At 39.3% G+C, this 21199-nt stretch overlaps 2 protein-coding genes across 5 annotated transcripts in view; both read right to left on the bottom strand.

Moving 5' to 3' along the window:
• Positions 1–15317, bottom strand: part of sptb (spectrin, beta, erythrocytic) — a 43072-nt gene extending 27755 nt beyond the window's left edge. For both annotated transcript variants that reach the window (XM_042501086.1, XM_042501087.1), the window contains exons 1-2: positions 15033–15317; positions 5653–5930 (exon numbers count right to left, since the gene is read on the bottom strand). In XM_042501086.1, coding sequence (XP_042357020.1) covers positions 5653–5800 — 148 coding nt within the window. In that variant the 5' untranslated portion in view covers positions 5801–5930; positions 15033–15317. The remainder of the gene's footprint in view (positions 1–5652; positions 5931–15032) is intronic.
• Positions 15318–16946: 1629 nt separating this feature from the next.
• stard9 (StAR-related lipid transfer (START) domain containing 9) overlaps positions 16947–21199 on the bottom strand; it is a 57321-nt gene continuing 53068 nt past the window's right edge. For all 3 annotated transcript variants that reach the window (XM_042500141.1, XM_042500143.1, XM_042500142.1), the window contains exon 32: positions 16947–20830. In XM_042500141.1, coding sequence (XP_042356075.1) covers positions 20705–20830 — 126 coding nt within the window. In that variant the 3' untranslated portion in view covers positions 16947–20704. The remainder of the gene's footprint in view (positions 20831–21199) is intronic.

Here is a 21199-nt window from a genome sequence, read left to right as displayed (position 1 = left end):
CAAAGCAAATGAGAGCTCGTAGAAAAAAGCGAGGTGAACCAATAGAAACGCCTCTTTTATATTTTATACAAGTGAAAACTTTGAAAGTTCAGATTTTAGCTTTTGCATTTTGCAACATATTTACCTTCGTAGATGTATTTTAAATTAGATGTAAATAAAACAATTTCGTATTGATTTCTTGTACTCAACTGACTTCTTTTACTTGTGGCAGAACTGTAGCTGAAACAGAAGTTTTTTTTAGGCACTGCACATTTAAATAAAGCTCATAAATAGTAAAGTGGCTGTAATAGTTAATACGAAGGGCTGACCACAACTTAACTGTATGTTTAATGTTTGGTTGCTTCAGCAGAAGCTTCCATTGTCATACAGTCTTTTTACATGAATTAAATATTTTCGAGTGCAGCGGTCATAAACTTTTCTATCCTGCGGCAGCATCCTGTCACTGCTGCACTTCGTTTCTTCTCTAACTTCCCAGCTTCCTCTTCTTCCCGCATATCAGTGCTAGCCTTACTAAACATTCCTCTGTTTCACATGCTTTTACTGTGTAACCTCTCATCACTCTTTGACTCCCGTGAAAGCCCAATGACTTATTCATGCTGATGGATTTTCCCTGTTTACAGCCTGACCCATCTTTTTCCCACAGTCAGCTCTTACTGGATGTGGCCCAGTTTGTCCCACAGCGTCCAGCTACATGCCTGAGTCACGACACTGCCACTGCTACCTGTCCCACAGCCATGACACCGTGTCTTCATGAACAGGCCCGGCCAGGAGTTTAGATGAAACGCCTCCTCTGGCAGCTTTGTTTACACGCTTCCCCAAGACAAGATGAATTGTCGGAGCTTTTGCTAAATGGACTCGTGTTGTGCAGCAGCTGAACATCAGATTAATGCACATTAGAGGCTGTCAAGAGTACGTGATGCTGTAAAGAGCAAAACATGCCAGTATTTTGACTTGTCAGGATTAAAGGGGAGCTCTATGAAAGTCAGGCACTGAAAGTGCTATTGCAAATGTGATAAAATGTTATGTTATGCTTTTGTGGATTCATAGAAACTGTGTTAAATTTGATAAATTGCCTAAAAAGATGTCACATAAGTCAACGTCACTTAGGGCTAAAGACTACGAGTTTGAAAATAACAAATATCTGGTGGCATAGAGTCAGAAAGAAGTGCTTGAGGCTCGCATCTCGAGGCTACATTTGAGGGTAGGATAAAACACCAGAGTCACCAAATTGTCTCAACTCAAGGGTGGTCGAGCTGAATTATGGGTAATGGAGGCACCAGCTTTTGACGAGGAAGTAGCAGAATGTTTGTAATAAAGAAAGATGATATCTCTGGTTTTGCTGCATTGATTTGACACAAAGGTCCAACAGTCAAATGAGTGGACTTCTTTTTAAGATGGATAAACTGCAAAACTTACTGTCCCTTTAACAACAACTTAAAGATCACTCCTTCATAATATAATGAGGGTCAAACCCAGGGCGAGTTGTATCTAGAGAAAATCAAAAAACTTTAAGGGGGAGGTGTTCAAACTGAAGACAGCTAAAAGGTTAAAGGTCAAGGTCAGGAATTTTTTTACTGCAAACAGGGCAACAGAAATACTCAACACCAATGAGTGTGCCAAATTTTGAGCAAGACATAAGAAAATGGATGAATGGTTGTAATCAATAAATGGAAATTGCAGACTGTTTTTCTCTCTTTTTCTCTACTTATCACTGTTGTTTCTGTGTTATTGTTGTTCTGTCCAACTTCATTCTGCTTCTGTCTTGACCAGATCTCCCTAATACCGGGCAAATAAAATTTCATGAAATGCAACTGGCGGATCAATATGCTTGGCTTGGAACAACCACTCTAATTTGGGAAAGCTTCAGGAGTTTGCCGCTCCACGTATCAGTTGACTCTGCAGTCTTCAGAATAAGTCTATACTTGAAATCTAGCAGAGAGCAGAAAAAAAAGTGTGTTTCCCTCTCTGCTCCTGCATCGTCTCCTCCATTTTCTCCCCCTCACTAATGCACTCCTGTCATCAGGGAGTTGGATAGCATAGTGCAAGCTAACAAAAATCCACAGTGACGGCAAACCTCTCTCTTAAAACCTTAATAACACAGGCAGGGAGAAGTTAAACCGCCAGAGAAATTGATTATTTTTTAACACCGCCAACGCAGTCGTGCAGAGAAAAAAGATGGTTGGAATCAAAAAGACACTTGTGCTTTGTTCTGTGGAACAGTTTGAGAAGGGTTAGGGTCATATGGAGAATAGGCGGCAAATGAAAATGATGAATATGTTTGTTATTTTAAAAGAAAACGGAGAACATAAGAGTGCACATGCACCTTTGGAGGGGGAGAAAAAAACATCACGAGCTTTTTAGGAGTTTGCCTATGAATTATTCAAAGGCAAGTCAGTGAACAATTGGGGCATAGCCACGGCTTCCTGAAAATAAATAAATTACTACCCTATACATTCAATAAAAAGGGCCAACGCTTTGGAAGCTTTTTTTGCTGCCACCTTTTTCCAGTTTTCACAACAGGATGACAAACTAACTCACACTTGCTCACATCACAGCCCAACCTCCCTGCGCTCCCGTCCTGGCCTGAAGTTTGGGAAGGGAGGGGCATGATTGAAAATCTCTCTCCTCAGTGAGGCGGGAGAGGGTCGGACAAACACACACAGATGCACAAACACACACATCGCTCTTCCATCAGGACCCTGTACCTTGCAACTGCCTGAAGCGTCCATCCAGGATGGAGTTGAAACAGATGTTGGAGGTGCTGTAACTCAGCCAGCGAGCCCGCTTCATACTTTTAGCTGAGGAGGATGAGGAGGAGGAGAGGAGGGCGGGGGGAGGGTGAGGGTGAGAGGGCCTCTGACGTCTAGGGGTGCAAGAGGAGGATGAGGACGAGGATGAGGAGAAGGGGGAGAGTCCCGTGGGCGCCACTGCGAGCGGGAGGTGCAAGAGAGTGCCGTTTCTCTCCGGGTGGTGTTCAGGTTCTTGCAGCTTCCTGCTGCTGCTGCTTCCCCTCGCCGTCTTCCTGCTTTGGGCCCGGTGGACCGGCGGGGTGCTCTTGCTCCGGCTCATGCTCATGCCGACCCGAACAGGGGCCTCCTTCTCAGCCGAGGCAAAGGGCCGACTTGCAGCCTCCTTGGTCGCTCCGCTGCTGCTCCGGATGGCCGTGGTCTCCCTGCTGCTGGCCTTCAGGCTGATCTTGACCTCTCGGAGCCGGGGTTGGCTTATAGGGGCAGCGCGCAGCAGGCACGGGCTGCTCATCTTGACCCCCAAACGACAACAACAACACAGCCTGGAGCCAGCAGAGGAGCTTGGCACTCCACGTCTCTCCTCTTCTCTGTCTCTTGGCTCTCTGTCCTCCTTTCCAGATCCCTCTCGTGTTCACTCCCTCCCTCCCTCCTTCTTCCTTTCTCACTCTCTCCTCACCGCTGCCGTGATGATGCTATGCCTCCGCTCTCAGGCGGCACAAGGGCTCAGGCAGCCTTCGGTTCAGTTCAGAGTGGTTTCTCCAGCCCCATCCATGCATACAATATGTTTCAATACGTCCACGTGCTCACAAGACTCCCTCCCTCTGCCCAACACTCCCACACAGCCGTGACATCACTGAATGTGAAGTGTGTTTCCTCTGCCAATAATCCAACATAAAACTGTCCATCTCAGAGGAACGTGTCTTATTTTTAGCTTTATGTGAGGAGCAGTGTAAATGGTCTGATATTCAATACATGATGTATGTGCTTTGAAGGCACGCTGCATGTTTCTGAGTTCACAAGCTGTAAATCAGCAGCGGGCGTCATTCAGAGCCTCTCTCATCTCCTGCCTCTCTCTCTCTCTTGACTTTCCTCTCCCTCTCTCTCTCTCTGACAGGAAACACTGATTGCATTACAGAAACATCAGTGCAGCAGCACTCTAACACAATATCACCAACACCCACACAGAAGCCTTCATCACTTAAAGAGACAGCAGGAAAAGTGGAAGGAGCACTGCCCAAAATACGGTCCGGACATGACTTTGAATATTTCGGCCACACAGATGTTGAGCTGGATAACAAATATCAGCATTTCTTTGCATTGTGTCTTTACAGACTGAAATATGTGCGTAACCTTGAGAACTAAAAGCTGATATCAAATTTTCAAGTCACATGGTGCTTGAAGTTGTAATCCTTAGGATTTTCATCATATCAAACCCAATTTTTACAGTATTTATAACCAGCATTTTTTCTGCAATAGCTGTTCAGTGTATCTGCATTCTGTGACTGATTCGGTCAGACTCACTTTTATCAAGGCATCAGCGGATTTACAACTAATGTTTATAAGGTTTTGGCGGGAAAAGGCACTGTTTCCTCCCTCACAAGAAATTATGAAAACATTAACTCCTAGTAAAGTCAATGATACTTGAGTAGAAATAGGCTTAAGTATTTTGCTTTAACTTGTCATTATGAAGTAAATGTTGATTGCATAATGTAGCAGATATAGAACGACACGATCTGTGTTTAGATTGGTTCCCTGTAGGCCTCATTTTCTCACTTTCACTTTGCAATCCTGTCTGCCGCTCTGTGCAATGTCAAAAACTAAGTGCGTTAACCAATGTGCAACCAAAACAGGTTAGATATTTGACAGAAATTCACACCAAGCATCGTTTAGTTTCACTTTCACCAGTTTGGGGATGACACCAGTCAGTTAATTGTACTATGAATGGGACAGTGTGCCAACAGTTTATTTTGTTTTGTTTTTTTAGGTTCAGTGACTTCCTGTAACAGCTGACTTTTTCTTAGCATTCGTTACTCAAACAAGAGTAAACTGTATTTTTGTTAGGGACTATTTTCAGCTGCAGATCAATACACATTTAGTGCTAGAGTTTAGAAATTGTGCTTTCTTCATATTGGCAAAATTCTTGTACTTTCACTAAATTAAAAAAAGTTTGTAATAAAGGAAGTTTATGTTTCATAAAGTAAGGTGTTTTAAAAAGAAGTTTTTTAGTGTTTGCACCAAAACTCAAGCAACATATCCACACTAATGTCAAAAGATTTAAAATGATACCCAGAAGTCTCTACACAGCTGGATTCATGTTTCACCACCTTGTGGCTGACCTCTCTTGTGTCTACGGCTTTACGGAAATAAACACAGTGTGACCCTCAACTCCCCGTTTCTGTTACGCTTCCTTCCACCACAGAAACACTGCTATTTAAAAACCCCAAGCAGCCGCTCCACAGGTGGGTCCACAGCTTACCAGCTTAGCCTGAAATGCCAGAGATGTGTGCTATGGGAGGCAGACGGACAGGGCAGCTGTCCAGATCGGTCTGACGCTGGACATTCAGGGAATCTGCAAGCCAGTTACTTGCAGGGGGTGCGGAGCGGAGTCGAGGCTCAGCTGCTGGGGGTGTGTGACACCACGAGAAAAATATACACAACAAAACCTGCAGAGCTCTAGCTGAGAGCTCTGTAGTAAAATCAAGGGTCACCTGGAGTGTTTTGTAATTTTTGACTAAATCTAAGTGAAGGTCAACGACATATTCAAACCTGCCAAAGTTAAACAGACGCCCAGTAAAGCTCACCCTCTCTGCCCTTCCCACGCTCTTAAAAAGGCACTGTCATCCCAAAAATGTGTCACACAAATGCCCCCGAGAGGACACAGCCTGTTTACGATGCACACACTCACCTGCGAGGGCCTTGATGCGCGAGCGCTCAAACAGCCTGGCAGAGCTGTTGTCATTGTCCAGTTCCTCATCGGTGATGTCGAAGCGGGTGTTAATGCGGCTGTACTGCTGCGTGATTTCCGCATTGTCAAAGTCTGTGGTGGAAGTCATGGCGGTGGCCAGCTTGGCAAACGTTTGAGGGGACGGCAGGCGGCGTCCTCAGGTGGTCAGAGTGTGTAGGGGAATTAATGAAGGGGACGAAATGATGAGATGGACCTCGAACACCGGAGGTAATCTGAAACTGAGGAGAAAGACAGACAAAAGAGGTGTTATTATGAGTGATTATTCTGTTAAATGATAATTACTGAAACTGAGACTACTTTAACAACATTTACATACTCAGATTTGGGGAGGTTTTCAATGATGGAAAAAGAGTGCATGAAAGTATAAGAATTTCTAAAAAGAAATTTAACCATTTGTGATATATCGAACACAAAGTACAATTTCAAGCTGCAAATTTATGTGTCTTAAAGGGACAGTTCACCCCCAAACCCCCATAGGCTATGTATTTTTTCTACATTTACTTGTGACATCATTGGGCCAAAATCCCATAATAAACTTTTAGCATATTATAATTGAAGTGATCTGAGAGAAAACTACAGTTCTGCATCTCTTTTGGGCTCAGTTTTAAGGTTTTAGAAAATTCATGACTCAACAAAAAAAAGAGTCTAAAAGAGACTTTGACAATAAAACAAAATAAAATATGTAGGGACAAAAGAGGAAAATAATGACTCGTGAATCCAGCTTTCTCTGTAAGTCTTGCTGCAGTTTGTATTTTGGTGTAAAGTTTCAATCTATCAACCTGTTTGGGGAGGAGCTGTATCTCAACCTGACTATGTAATTTTGGCAATTTGAAGAAATCTATGTGATTTCAGATGTGGAAAAGGTACACTTTTACATGCCTTTCAAAGCTCTTAAATTGGCCCCTCTGTGCCCCTCACAAACTCCATTTTGTGCGTCACTTTGCCCAATCGTCAGTGTGTCTGTGTGCTCTTTGTGTGGAATGGCGGGTTGAAGGGTAGCAGCTCAGATAGCTCTCTATCTGCGTGCAGCATAGCTCTCTTATCATGTCACACAGCGGGAGGGCAACCCCCTCTGTCCTGCAGAACATGACGAAACCGCCTTCTTTTAAACGATGCAGCCCACGCATTTGAACTGCGAGAGTTTGTGTCTGCACGTTACCATTGGTGGGTATTCTTTGAAAACAAGCGTGTGGGGTGAAATCAGGCGGGGCGTAAAACTTGTATTGATGTTGTCGTTCACAGTGACAGAGAAAAAGGAACATGACAGTGTCCTCATGTGGCACTGGCCAAGTACAACAGCTGCTGAATATCACATATTTTTCATATCAGAGATTCAAGTGACAGCATTTACTAAAATCAGAGACAGAGCAGACAATCTGCACTTATTCTATTGTATTTTTTTTCTAGTAGAAAGTAACCAACAGTGGAATATTTGTATTTCAATTATAGAGAAATACAAAGTAACACAAATAATAAAGTAAAGTACAGATGCCTCAGAACTGTACCTAGAGGAATACCTCAACTGCCAAACAGGGTGTCTGCAGGTATCAGACACTTAAATTTAATGCTTTTTAAGACCTTTTTCAAGATATTTTTTGGCCAAATTTTAAGACTGATTTTTGGACAAATAATCATTTCCATAAATAGTATCTATATGGTCCTGTGCAGGTTTTATGTAGGAATATGGTAATTGGAGTGAGTTAATTTAATCTACCTTAGGACCAATTAAGACCTCACAAACTCAAATGTAAGACTATTTAATGACTTTTAAGGACTAATGTTTATACATTTGCATAAGACATTTTAAGACTTTTTAAGGACCCGCAGACACACTGCCTCAAAATTACCATTTGTATCTAAATTGTCATCTTATACCACAGTTAAAGGGGCCTCTGTATGTTGGTGTTTGACGACAACGGGCAACTGACTAAGCATTGATTTTAACTAGTAATATTTTTTTTAAAAATGCGCATTTAGGAAGTACTGAGCATACAACTGGATAAATGAGACTCAGATTACACAGCATGAATCATGTGAGTGTTTGCAAATGGATGTTTTTTTATAGTTTTGCAATTTAAAAACATTGCCCCCTCCCCCTTTTTTAAGATTTTTTTTGGCTTTTGCTTTTATCCGATAGAGGACAGCTTAAACATGAAAGGGGGAGAGAGAGGGGATGACATGCAGCAAAGGGCCGAGGCCTGAATCAAATCTGCCGCTGATGCAGCGAGGACATAGCCTCTGTACATGGGGCGCCCTCATTACCAACTGAGCTACTGGGCACCAAATTGCCGCCTTTTTACTCTAATTCATCCAGAATTTTGTATTATTACTCATTCACTGTGGAGGCATGAAAGAAAAATACAGTTTTCTTCACAATCTAATGCTAATCAAAGCTAATGTAACACAGGCTGAGTCATTGATACACAAATGATCATTTTGTGAGTGAAGTTTTCTTTTAGTACGATATATGAGTACGTGTACTCGGATACTTTCCATCACTGCTCACATGACTTCATTGGTGCACTCAGAGAAGAGGGCCTCAGTGATGCACAATGATGGCGCCCTACAGGTCTCCCTCCTCCTCCTCCTCAGTATCAGTCCTCTGCAGAGCGCTCTTATCGGCCCCGGGGATGCTCCACCCACCACTGGGGATCCCCTTATCACCTCACGCACAACCTGGACACCAGCACAGTCAAACTGCACAAACCCTCTTTACACGCTGTATCCACAAACCGTCAGCTGTTTACAAAAACCTATAAGACTCTAATCGTGTCGAAGGCGCTGACTGACTGCTCGCCTCCAAACACAAACCGCAGCAAATTAAGTGTGTGAGCCGGGACTCAGTGAGACTGCACCAGGCTCCGGTTAGAGCTGTATTATTGCCTCCTACTTATAGACAGTCCTGTGATGGAAAGTTCACCGCCTGCCAGGGCGAGTGTGTCTGTCAATAGTCAGGTCGTCTCGCAGTGTCCTTGAGCAAGAGACAGAGCTCTTACATACCTCGCTCACAGTAGGTCACCCTGTCAGCTAAAAGTTCCTCTAAAATCCCCCCAAAAAGATAAAATCACTATAATTAGAGTGCTGAGCATGAGTAACAATATGCAAATGCTTACAATGCTCAGTGCACATACTCATTACTGAAAACTACATTTTGCATTACAGCTGCAGATAACAATTGTTTTTATTACTGACTAACCCAGAGGACACCTGCAGCTCTGGTGCAGCACGCGGCTTTTAAGCGCCTCACCAATGGCTTTGAAAAACAACTATATGTAAATGAACGGTTACTTTTTTAACATTTTCATTTCTATTGTTCATGTTGTAGGCCTAAAGAAATTCTTACAACTGTAAAAAATGTGCAGCCGATACACTGAATAAAACAAGAAATTGTTTATCATTTCATCAACTAAAATGTGTGTCACACGTCTACAGTCTGAAGCCTTTTCTTCTATTTTTTTCCAAATTTTTGCTAGTGGTGGCAAATTTTGAGTCTCCCTATAGTGGCTTTGAATTCCAAAATCCATAAAAAGAAAAAGTCTCTGAGGAAAATAGAGAATTTAATCGTGCATGAACAGATTTGTTTGCTTTCTCCGCCATCGCTGCAAAGTTTAAATATCAAATAGTCGTAAAAAGCCCACTGCAGAACGTTGATTGGCTCATTCAGACTTAAAAAAAAGTATGTTAACATCATTAAAAAGCTTGAATATATTTTGCAAAATTGTCAGAAATTGCTCTTTGGACAATTACAGGTTGGAGACCCTCAGACTAACTTTTTAATTAGTTTTAATATACAGCTTTTTCAATTAGCCGAGTAACTGATTCTGTTTATTAACAGAAACTTAATCTGCACAATTGTGATAACTAGTTTATTGTTTTAATTATTTTTTAAGCAAAAATGCTCAAATTTTTTGTTGGTTCTAGATTCTGAAATGTTTCCCACTTTTTTGTCTTATTTGATATTAAATTGAATGTCTGTGAGTTCTGGATTGCTGGTTTGACAAAACAAGAAACTTAAAGACTTCATCTTTAGCTCTGGATAGTCTGATGGGTGTTTTTCTTTTTGTTTGTTTTGATAAGTTACAATAGTGTTGGGCAACAAATAAATATTATATTAATATTGTGATACGCAACTAGATATTGTCTTAGATTTTGGATATCAAAAGAGTGTTGTCTTTTCCTGGTTTTAAAGGCTGCATGACAGTAAAAAAAATATTTTAAACTTATCCAGACTGTTGTAGCTGGTCTATTTTTCACCTTTACTCACTCATTATGATATTTGATTTTTTTCCACATTACCCAGGCCAATTTATTAATATTTTAAAGCCTTATAATCGCCTAAAGTTGCAGCCCTTATCAACTATGAGGTACTGGGAATAAATTTGATATGAGGTTGATACAAACAAACCTTTAAGTTATTTTTGGCCTTTAAGACAAATTTTATAACACTTTGGCAGCTCCTCGTGTTGCTTTCTATCACCTCTGGATTAAGACCTCAGCACAAGGTCCAGTATTTCATCATTTTTGTTGCTGCACATCGTGAGCTGATGACTAAAAGGCACTGGATAATTTCTCAAAAGCAGTATAAATGTCAAGAGGGATGATTAAAATGTCGGCTGGAATTTCTCCAGATATTTAAGTGCTGCTTGACCTCAGAAAGAAAAAAACACATTACATGAGTTTTGATACCTGAAGATGCAGCTCTGCACATAAAGTTTTGGAGAAACTGCTAAAAGGTGTGAATAAGATTTCTGCTCTTAAAACTTGCTGAGTTAGAATATAAACAAAACAACTCCTTATTTCTGAGGCGTGAAAAACTTTTCCATCTTAATAACCTTCCTGCTGTTTGCGATTTTTAATTGACTGCAACCATTTTCCTGCTTTGTTGGGACTGCAAAATATTGTAAACAAATATGTTAACACTGAAACAGCACCTGAGGTGTGATTGTATTTTGTTTATTGACTATTTTATTTTATTTTTTGTTTAGTTATTTATTTAATTTTTATTTATCTATTTATGAATAATTTCTTCTTTAAGCCTTTAACACCTGGACTGACATTAGTTTTCTTATGTTGCATTCAGATGCCTTTCACAAGGATTAAAACCATAGAAACCTACGAAAACGGGTTTAATATCTTTGAAAAACATTCTGAGCAACTCGGCAAGAAATATCCCACGAACTGCGAAAAATAATGCTAATAATATTAGTGACAAGGTGACGGGAAATGATCTGATAATTAAATGGGTTACTAGATAAACACAATCAAAAAACTAGAGGAAACTATTCAGAAAACTACATTTATATTGCTTTTAATTATAAATTTAAAATCATGTTACAGGGAAAAAGCAAAAATATATATATTCTTAGCACTTTTTAAGGCATTTTTTTGTTTGTTTATACTTTTGTTTTTGAGTGCATTTTTTTAGGTAATTATCTTGTATTTCTTTTTCCTAATTTCTTGCTTATTTTGGGGCCATTTGCCTCTTTTTGAAGGAAATCAAGCCAAATTGCACAGGTTTCAAAGGGTTAATATACATTTTTATCTTATCATCTGTCATATGTACATGTAACTCCATTTGTCATAGTTGAGGTTTCTGTAGACACTGTTTTTCTTACGGAAACAATAAAAAGCATATTGAAAAAACAAAATCAGCACGTACGATGAATAATAACTGAACAATGCTTCCAGCTGTAAGTAAACTGCGAGCGCTCAGAGGAGCAGGACACATTAGCTGGCTGGCAGCGTGGACATTATTCTGAGCAGCATGGAGCGGATGAAATAAGAGACGGGGTGTGGTCAAGATGTGTGACCTACAGTTGTGTGTGAAACTGTAGCAGCAGCAACTGGACAGAGGAGAGGAAGGCCTGTGGTCCAGCAGAGAGTAAATCTCAGACATAAACACAGAGCAGACAGAGATCAATATGGAAGGAGAGGAGGAGGAGGGGGAGTGACCACCAAAGTCTGCAGCTCTAAAATCCTCCTCAAACTGCCAATAATTACACCAAACTATCTATTTATAAGAAGACAGAGGGGAAAAACATGTAAACTGAGCATACAAACACTGTATTTATCATAATCCATGCTGTACATTGATTATGTGCACAAGCTGTGAGAAAAAGTTCCTTTGTTGTGGTCAATATTGTTTTGACTGCAACAATACTGAGCCTGGTTATGAGGGAATCGATAGTAAACTATTTCTGGAGTGTGTTTACAGAAAGGTCCAAGCTCGTCCAGACGCAGCGACACACTCACACACAGTTGTCCTTTTAAGGGGAATGAGGGAGAACGGCTCTTTTGCTCAGAGAACTTTTTTTTGTCTTTGTTATTTCAGAAGCCACTGCGCTCAAGGAGGGATTACGCTTTAGGTGTTTTAAGACAGGAAAGGAGAGGAAATGTGAGATTGTGGAAGGTATCTAGGCTGAGGTTAACAACAGTTCTGTGACAAGTCCAAATGTAAAGTACCTGTTCATACTGTTTCCATTTTAAATTGCATTATGCTTCTACTCAACTACATTTGAAAGGGGAATTTTGTATTTTTGACTCCACTGCATGCATTTGACCAGTTTAGTTACTAGCAAATTCCATGTATGAAATATTGAAAAGGCATACAGAGCACAGGGGGGCAAATTTCCAAAGGGCTCCTACTGGCCTTTACCTGCAAAATGTCACTCAAATTACCATACAGCAACCAGAGAGAGTCACAAAAAACAGAGAAAAAGAGACACTAAATCACTACAAAAACAGGCAAAACAACCAAAAAGACACTCAAAGTTGCCTTAAAGGGACACAGAATGACCTCAAAGAGAAACAAAACTACTACAAAAATATGCAAAACAACAACAATAAGGAGGCAAAATCACCACAAAGTCTGTGTGTCTTGTTCCTACAGGTGGCGGGACCTTTTGCATTTATGTGTCTCATTCTCACACAATTTAACATTTGACATAAATGCCCAGCATCTTAATATTTTCTATACTGTTAATTAACATGAGACACAACTTTTGGTGAGTGAAAGTTGTCCTTCACAGGTCACAGAGAAAAAAGGACTTCAACTAACAATCACCAATTAACCTGCCTATTATAATCACCATTAACTGATTAATCATTTAGTCTTTAAAATATTCATGAAAATGTTTTAAAATGCTCATTGCAATTTTGCCAAAGCTCATAGAGGCGTCTTCGTACTGCTTCTTTTGTCCAATCAGCTGTCCAAAACCTCATGACTGTTTGTTTACTATCATTATTGACAAAGAAAATGATCAAATTCTTACATTTAACAAAATAGAACCAGATTTTGTTTTGGACATTTTTGCTTAAAAAAATAACCGAAGCCAGTGTTGTAATTATCAAAACAGCTGGCAATTAATTTTTGTTCAATCTACTAATTTAATAATTAACTAATTGTTGCCACTCGAAAGGAAAGTAACGGTATCTAAGGAAAGTAGACAACCTCTGGCATTCGTTGGGACCAACCACGTTTCACAGCTTGATAGGAAGGTGGCTAAATAACACTCCAAAGTTAGGACAAATTTTGGCAAGGCAGCAACTGGCATGGCCATTTTCCAAAGTCTGAACAAACGATGCACATAGCTACAGTGGCATAACCGATTGGTTTGTGTTTCAGGCCAATATTTCCCCATTCATGACTCAGAGACGGTCCTTCACTAAAGCAGCCCCGCCCTCAAATATGTGTAACTTCGAGCCTTAATAGAATGTAAACAGGTAAGTTTAAAAAAATTAACCCCCCCGACAGCTGTTATGAGGTTCACGGTTCAAGATGTTTTTTTAAATTAGTACCCAAGGGTAAATTTGTTGTGCAAATGGGAAATTCGATATTCCAAAACAAGATATCACAGCAATACAGATTTAAAGGACAAACAAACAAGTATCCTCTGGTATTAAAATAGTATCAAAATATAAGAACTTTTATGAATGTCATATCAAAGTGCCTTTATACATACAGGCTATATACACATACACACACACACACACACACACATGCACTCACATGCACTCACTCCAAAGCTATTAGTGTCAAGTGCATCATATTGTGCTCATGTTGTTCAGCAGTGCAATACCTGCAGGCACAAAAATATTTCTATACAGTTTTGTTCTGCACCGAGTGGCCGTAAACTGAAGTCCAGAGTTAAGAAGCTGAATGAATTTTGAAATTAGCTCCAGAGACAAAGACCTTTTTGTGCTTTTAGCAGGCTGTAAACATGTTTCTGCTATTAAGTTTTAACATGAGGTCTATGAAGATTTACTTTAAGAGCCAGTTTCAAGTGGCCATTAGAGGAACTGCAATTTTAGGCATTTTCGCATCATTTTTCAGGTTGCCGCAATTCCCCTATTCCCCCTATTCTTTCCCAGTCAATGTTTGCTCCTTACAATCAATTTACGCCTACACATTAAAGCTGTATATTTTTCTTTTTTCTTATCAGTTAATCCTTTGAGCCCTGAAAGTAGTGTGATTTCTATCAAAAACATTGAAAAAAAGCCAATGAGCAAGTTGATGTGAAAAGTTACAAGAAATTGGTATATTTAGAAACATTTCTTTTAAAAAACTTAGGATTAAGGCTTTTTCCCCAGAAAAGCAGTGAAAAAATATTTATAGTCAACATAACTGCATATTCAAAATATGTCACAGAATTATTACTATTTTTAAACACTTTTTAAAAAACTTTTTGCTTGTTTTGGTATTTTTTCTTACTAGTTCTCAGGTAATTTTCTTGCTCATTGCCTTCCTCCCATATTTTTTGGGAGCAATCAAGCCAGTTTTTCAATTTGTTAATTAATTTGTGAACTTCATCTCTCACATATACGCCATTCTTCAAATTCAGGTCTAAACTAGCACATATAGTACTTGATCAGCATAAGTGAATTCCTGTAATTCAGTTATGGATTTTGGTTTTGGTGCCACCCCAAAATTTTAAGTGGGCCCCAACTGGCCCCCCCTGTGAAAAATGTCTGGTTGCGTCACTGACGTCATAGTGGGACAGTTTAAAACACTAAAAGATAACAAACTGATAGTGTAACTTAAGCTGCAACTCAACTATAAAACTTTAATCAGTGACTAGTTTCGATCTCGGAGAACATTTATTTAAAATTACGAGTCTGGGAGCTTTTTAAAAAACGACGTCATTGTTTAAGATGGCAGCCTGGTCCAACAGGTGGGTCAGAGGAAACTTTTAACTAAACAGCGGCAAACAAAAGCTGCGATAATGGTATGAGCGCCATTCAGTGAGCGTGACAGAAACTATTTGGCCAAAGATCAATAATTTCATTTAACAATGGCGCAACTACTTTTAATTTACACTTACTCGCTTCTGGATGTTGTTCCTGTCCTAAAGTGTTTATGTTGCGTCTTCTCCCTGCCAATAAACCAATTATAATCCCATTGAAGCAGCGGGGGTCCTGGTCAGAGCGGACGGAGGTCTCCACAGCGCGAGGAGGACACGGTCCTGCACGAGGGAAAGGGGCTGTAGGCGCCGCGCGCTCAACGGTCATTCCCGAAAGCCAGCGACTGACCCACCCTGCCGGGTTAAAAATAAAGTGGGCGCATCCAGTACATGATCTCTGAGCGCGCAGGGGACGCACATTCCTGACAAGAGTTGGTGACTCTAAATGGCAGAGACACTTATGATCTCTTGTACACTCCCCACCACACACACGCGCGCGCGCTCCACCCCGCCCAGGCCGGGCTCTAATCGCACACACACAACACCCTCAGAGACCCTCTCAGAAATGTCACCTCCGCCGCTGCCTCTGCGTGCCATTCACACGCGGGACAGACGGCACATGGGGCTGAGGACTGCACATGGAGACAAGATCTTCACATTACAAAGGATGTCCAGTTACACGCTGAAGACACCTGTCAGACAATGTGAAAGTTACAAGTTTCTATTTGTACTTGAAAATTTAAAATTTCTGCTCCTTAATATTCATATTCCACTACATTTCAGAGGCAAATATTGTTCTTTTTAGTGCACATTTTTTCTGACTTTTAAGGTTTTACATTTAACCTTGTAACACCTGTTTCCTTGTAAATCATTCAGATGCCTTTCACTAGCATTCAGACCTCTGAAACCTGAGAAAATTATTTGGATATCTTTTAAAAACATGGGAAAAATATTATGTGTAAGAAATGCAAGAAATTAGTAAAGATGTTGAGGAAATGGTGTGAAAATTAACAGGGGAGGATTAGATAGATATTTTCAAAAAGCTAGGAAAAATGCCCACAAAAATATAATTATAATTCTCTTAATCACATTTTTAAAATTGTTACAGAAAAAAAAATCTGTAAAATGATTCTTGTCTTTTTCTTGAGGTCATTTTCTCTTTTTTTCACATTTTGCTTTTTGTTACATCTGAATAGGATTTTTTTTTATGGCTTTCAAACGGGGGCAGACTTTTTGGATCATACAAACACAGTCCTTCATTCCCTTAACCACCTGTTTGAAAAAGTCAGCCTTGTAAAATTTGCACAAATCCAAAAACCTGTTGAAATCTAAGTCTCTTATGATGTTTAAAAGTAGGTGCGTTTCTTCCTCTAAAGATGAGCAGAAATGTCATGATGGTAAAATGCTACATTTCCAAAAAGGACTAATTCAGATAACCCAAACAGAATATGCTGTTTTCACGAAGAGAGTCAAATTCATAATATTGTCATACTCTGAAGAAGAGTGAAATAGGTCTGTGCAAGTAAACAGTCAATTAGATGAAAAGTGCAAATGTAACATCACCTTGGTTTGCAGAAATGTACAGTGTCAAAATTTTCTTTCTCGATCCTGATTATCCGATACCTCAGAAGGAAGCAAAGATTAGAGAAAAGTTACAAAAAGTAACATATTTTGGTTAAAATCTGACCAATAAAAACATGACATGTTAAGATAATCATGCTGATGAACCTTATTGTCAATAAAACAAAACAAAAAGGATGCTCCGAGGACAATAAACATGTTTTTTTTTTCTTTAAATATGAAGAATGAAAGCATTAAGTAAAAAAGAAAGAGGAGCACGAACCTGAGCGAGCATGCAAAGTCAGCTTTTGGTACTTGACAGTTTTGGACACTTCAGGCAGATTTAAATCAGCACTAGAAGATAGAGGTTTATTACCCGAGCCTACTTAGACTAATTGAAAATGATTAAATGAAGGAATTTAAGATAAACTGTTGACAGGATAATGAGGCCTTCACACAAAGAGAAGACGTTTTTACAAAAAAGACAAACAATAATTCACTTAAAATATGTGTTGTATTCATATAAAAATGGCCAAAGACAGGCCACATAACATCTTATTAGAACAGGAAGCAGGGTGTTTATAATAAAATACATTTACAACACATCATCAAAACATAAATAACTTTTTACATAATGAAACGAGAACTTAAAAATATATAGAAACACAAATTTAAAAAACATCAGTACAAAAAAGTTATGTGTTCCTTCACTCTGTGTCTTCAGTATTTGTGTCTCTTTCTCTTTGGTTCCCCGGGGAACATCTCAAACCGAGCGCTGCTGCCAAAACAGTCCTGAACCTTCAACTAGTGTAAATAATATGGCTTCATATCACGGCTGACCAGGCTCTGACTGAGAACAGTCCTGCCTTTGATCGGCGTCTGCATAGCTTCAACACTGTACAAACAAAAACAAAATCACTTTTTAATATGTAGCATTAATACATGCATTAAAAAGTTTTTTGTGCAAGCGGCTGCAAACACAGCACCGTGCTCTGCTCTGAAAAAATAACCCAAATAAAAAAACACATTCAACAGCATTTCAAACATAAGGCAAGAGGAACAAAATAAATAGATTTTAGAAACAGATGAGAAACAAAAGGCCTTAAAACTCAGCTTATGCAGATTCAGGGTACCATACTGTGTCTGTATCTTAATGCAGCTTCTATACGAAATCAAGAGCGTCCTACCAGGAGCTGCTCTTCAGTATCTTGCTTAAGGGCACTACAGCAGCCCAGATGCTTGCTGACACAGGGGATTGAACCAGAGAGCTTTGGTCGAATCTGCATATTTGCCCTTTGACTTGTTATACAAAAACCCACTACCTCCCTGTTTTGCTACAAAACTGTTTTTTTCCTGCAGCGAGATGCTGCAGAGTGGTTTCAGATGTGCAGTCCCTACACAGATAAATACATATATTACAAATAACGGCTGAAGAATAATTTATTGTTCAATACATAGCTGAGGGGCTGTAGGAAAGTTATTGGGGAAGTGAAAAGAGAGGAGAACTCTATTTCACTTTGTCAAAAAAAAAAAAAACAAAACCTACCTTAAGGTCCTCAATGTTTTCTTTAAACCTTTGAAATTGTCTTTTTTTTGGTAAATATATATGAAACAGTCAACTATTTTGCAAAGAAAGGCAGAGATGCCATTTTGATGTGAAAAAATAAAAGACATTTTTGTGCCCCCTAATAATTTCCGTACAGTCCCTTATATATGTCCCCTTTTTGCTGCAAAACTTTTGAAGGACATATGAGGTTCATTTTCTGCAGAATTAAGGTTTTTAGGTGGTTAAAATGGCTACGTTCACATTACAAGCAAATAATGCCCAAATCTGAATTTATTTTGGGGTTGTGTGCAAAAATAAACAGAACGCCGGCACTCAAATATAAATTAGCCTTTTTAATGTGGGCAAAAATGAACAAAACCGACTAGATTCATCTGCAAAACCATCATCAATGATTTGTAGCTGAAATGTTTCTGTTTTTTGGCCACATTTAAAAGGAAATATATCTGTGACTGCGGTGATTTGTTTGTTTTTGGATCCTCGCCACAACCGTGCACCTGTATAGTGTTCAAGTTTTTTTAAGTTTATATACACTGCCATTTTTCATCATATTTGGAGGAGTTTGGACCTTTTTCTTTTTCCCCACAGGGCATGTGACCGCTGTGAAAACAGGCATATCAGAATTCATGTGTTTTTCCCATACATCCATGTTTTTTCCCGGGTTACAATTCACTGCACAGGTGCAGATAACTCATCACACAGTGTCGGAGTGGTCTGTTGAGATTACAGAAGGCTGCCATATCCGCACTGCTGCTGCGGTACACTGCCCCAGTCGCTGGCAAATAGAGCTCAACAGCAAGGCAATTTTTTGACAGGGACAGCTTGGCTACATGCCGTGACAGCGTTGTTATAAGCAAAAACAGAGATATTGGAATATAGAGCCGGACATCGGAAAGTTTGGAAGAATCATTTTTCACTAAACCCTCCACATTTCAGCCCCACCAGTCCTGACTTCTCACCTCTCCAGGGCACTAACAGTAATAGCTGCTAACAGAGCCAGAGGACCACTAGGGCTGCATAACGTGCATTAAAGATAAATAAATAAAATTTAAAAAAATTTAAAAAACTTTAAACAATGCATCGCAGAGATTTTTTGAAATGTCGCAATATGAGTCAGTTTTAGGTAATTATTGCAAATTATTGCATTTCAATTTTACTGAAAATGCTGGGGTTAGGCTCAGACAACCAAGTATGTTTGCTTACATTTGGATTATAACTTGTAGGTCAGGATCATGCTTCATTTCTAATGACACATTTTATCAAAAAACTGTAGCTCCTGCAATTTGGATATTGAACTTGGCCATACTGCCATTTCAAAACCATTTCAATATATTGTGCAGCCCTTTTCCCTAAACAAACACCCATTGCTCCACCATAATATGCTACTGTCTTCAAAACAGAAGCACACGACTAACTATCATGCAGAGTGAAATTATCGGACCGTCCTACTCTGACGATCATTTGGGAGATGAAGCTTGCACTGCTGTCATTTGTTTTCCCCCCAAATACCTGTTTTGCTTTTCTGTTGTTGTTTCAAGGCACATGTGTGTGACGTTATTGGTCACATATGAGGCATTTCGGGGCAGCGATCAGTTAATATTTATGTCAGATATGTGTCACTTAAAACATGAATAAAATCAGTTTAGAGCATAAAAAATGGATCAGGGGAAATTTAGCATTAAGTCCTGTAATGCAAAACGTAGCCTTAAGGTTTTTGAGTGGTTAAAATAAGCAGTGCCTGAGGAAAAAAAGTAAATATATGTGCTGTAACAAATCAGGGTTAAACAGTTTTTGCAAATATTTCTTTCACACAGTGTGTTTGGATGAGGTTTGCCGCAGCAGGACACTTCAGTGTCACATCAGTTGATATTCTCAAGAAATAAACTCAGCTGACCTTCAAATACTTTCCCTTGTAAACACGTCTCACTGTTCCAGCTTTCATTTTATTGTCATACCTGGCTTCAAAAAAAGCATTTAAGTATTTGCAAAAACTGCTTAACCCAGAACAAAGTGATGCTGCCTTTATGTCTTTATATGATCTATTTACATGTCGCTGTAACAATAAAACTGGCTGCATCTATCTATCATGAATAGATAGAAAGTAAAATCAAGTGAAAACACACTTGCCTATCAAATATGAATCAAACCAGTGTGACCTTTGATTATTTAACTCTAAATTTCAATGTTAATGTTCTCTAGCTATGACGTTGACCTTGCTGACATTAGTATATTTGATTGTCCATGTTACAATATGGCAGAAATCAATAGACACCATATTGATAACAGGCATAGCGGGAGCTAAATGGCTGATATTTATGTGTTTCATCACAAAAAAAAAATGATTAGGTGAAGAAACATTGTAGCTTTGTAGCCTTGATAATCAATTATCAAGCTGTTGAAACCTAAACACATAAACTAAATGTGTCAGTCCCATAAATGTCTAATCAGTCTTTGGTAAAATAGGATTATGATTGTTACAAGCCTTCATGTACATTACAAATAAAAAAATACACTTTCAATATTTTATAAAAAAAAATACCTTCATATAAAAAAAGCTGCTTCAACTTAGTAAGTGGGAATCAAGAGAACAGTGCTTTTAGAAAATAAAGTCAAGTAAATAAAGTTCAGGTGCAAATTGAAAAGACAGACTGACTCTCTGCTGGAGACAGTTTAGTCTAAGTGCTCACTGCTAACGCGTCTTCATGTGTCCTGCAGATTTAGCAAGGAAAACGTCAAGATCAGCGATGACAGCTGCCTGTCTTCTGGCAACAGTGTTCAACAGTCGGTGAGGGAAGCACGGGGTTCCCAGATCCACCTGGAGGAGAACAAAGTGATAATGACCATGGACTCTTTCACACGCAGCGCTGCCCGGCAACCATTATTTGTGCAGATGAATCCGATCTGATTCATCCACGCAAACACTGTGATGTGTGCAAAAGATTTTACTTCTGACTAACATGTCCAGGAGATCCTGTAAAAACATGTTAAAAATTGAGCTATCGGTTTGTTTTTTGTTGTTGCTTTGTTTTCTTTTCTTCTTTCCTTATGTTTGGTTGCTTCTTGGCAACTACTACTGCTGTTGTGGTCGCTTGCATGAATGATTTTGCAACATAGACTTTGCTTTTTTTTTTTATTCTAATTTATCTCTCTTGAATTGTGTTGTCCAAAACAAATACAAAAAAAG

The sequence above is a fragment of the Plectropomus leopardus genome, chromosome 14, assembly GCF_008729295.1.
Source record: "Plectropomus leopardus isolate mb chromosome 14, YSFRI_Pleo_2.0, whole genome shotgun sequence".
NCBI lineage: Eukaryota > Metazoa > Chordata > Actinopteri > Perciformes > Serranidae > Plectropomus > Plectropomus leopardus.
The sequence above is the reverse complement of the archived record's forward strand: the minus strand, read 5'-3'. Positions and strand labels throughout refer to the sequence as shown.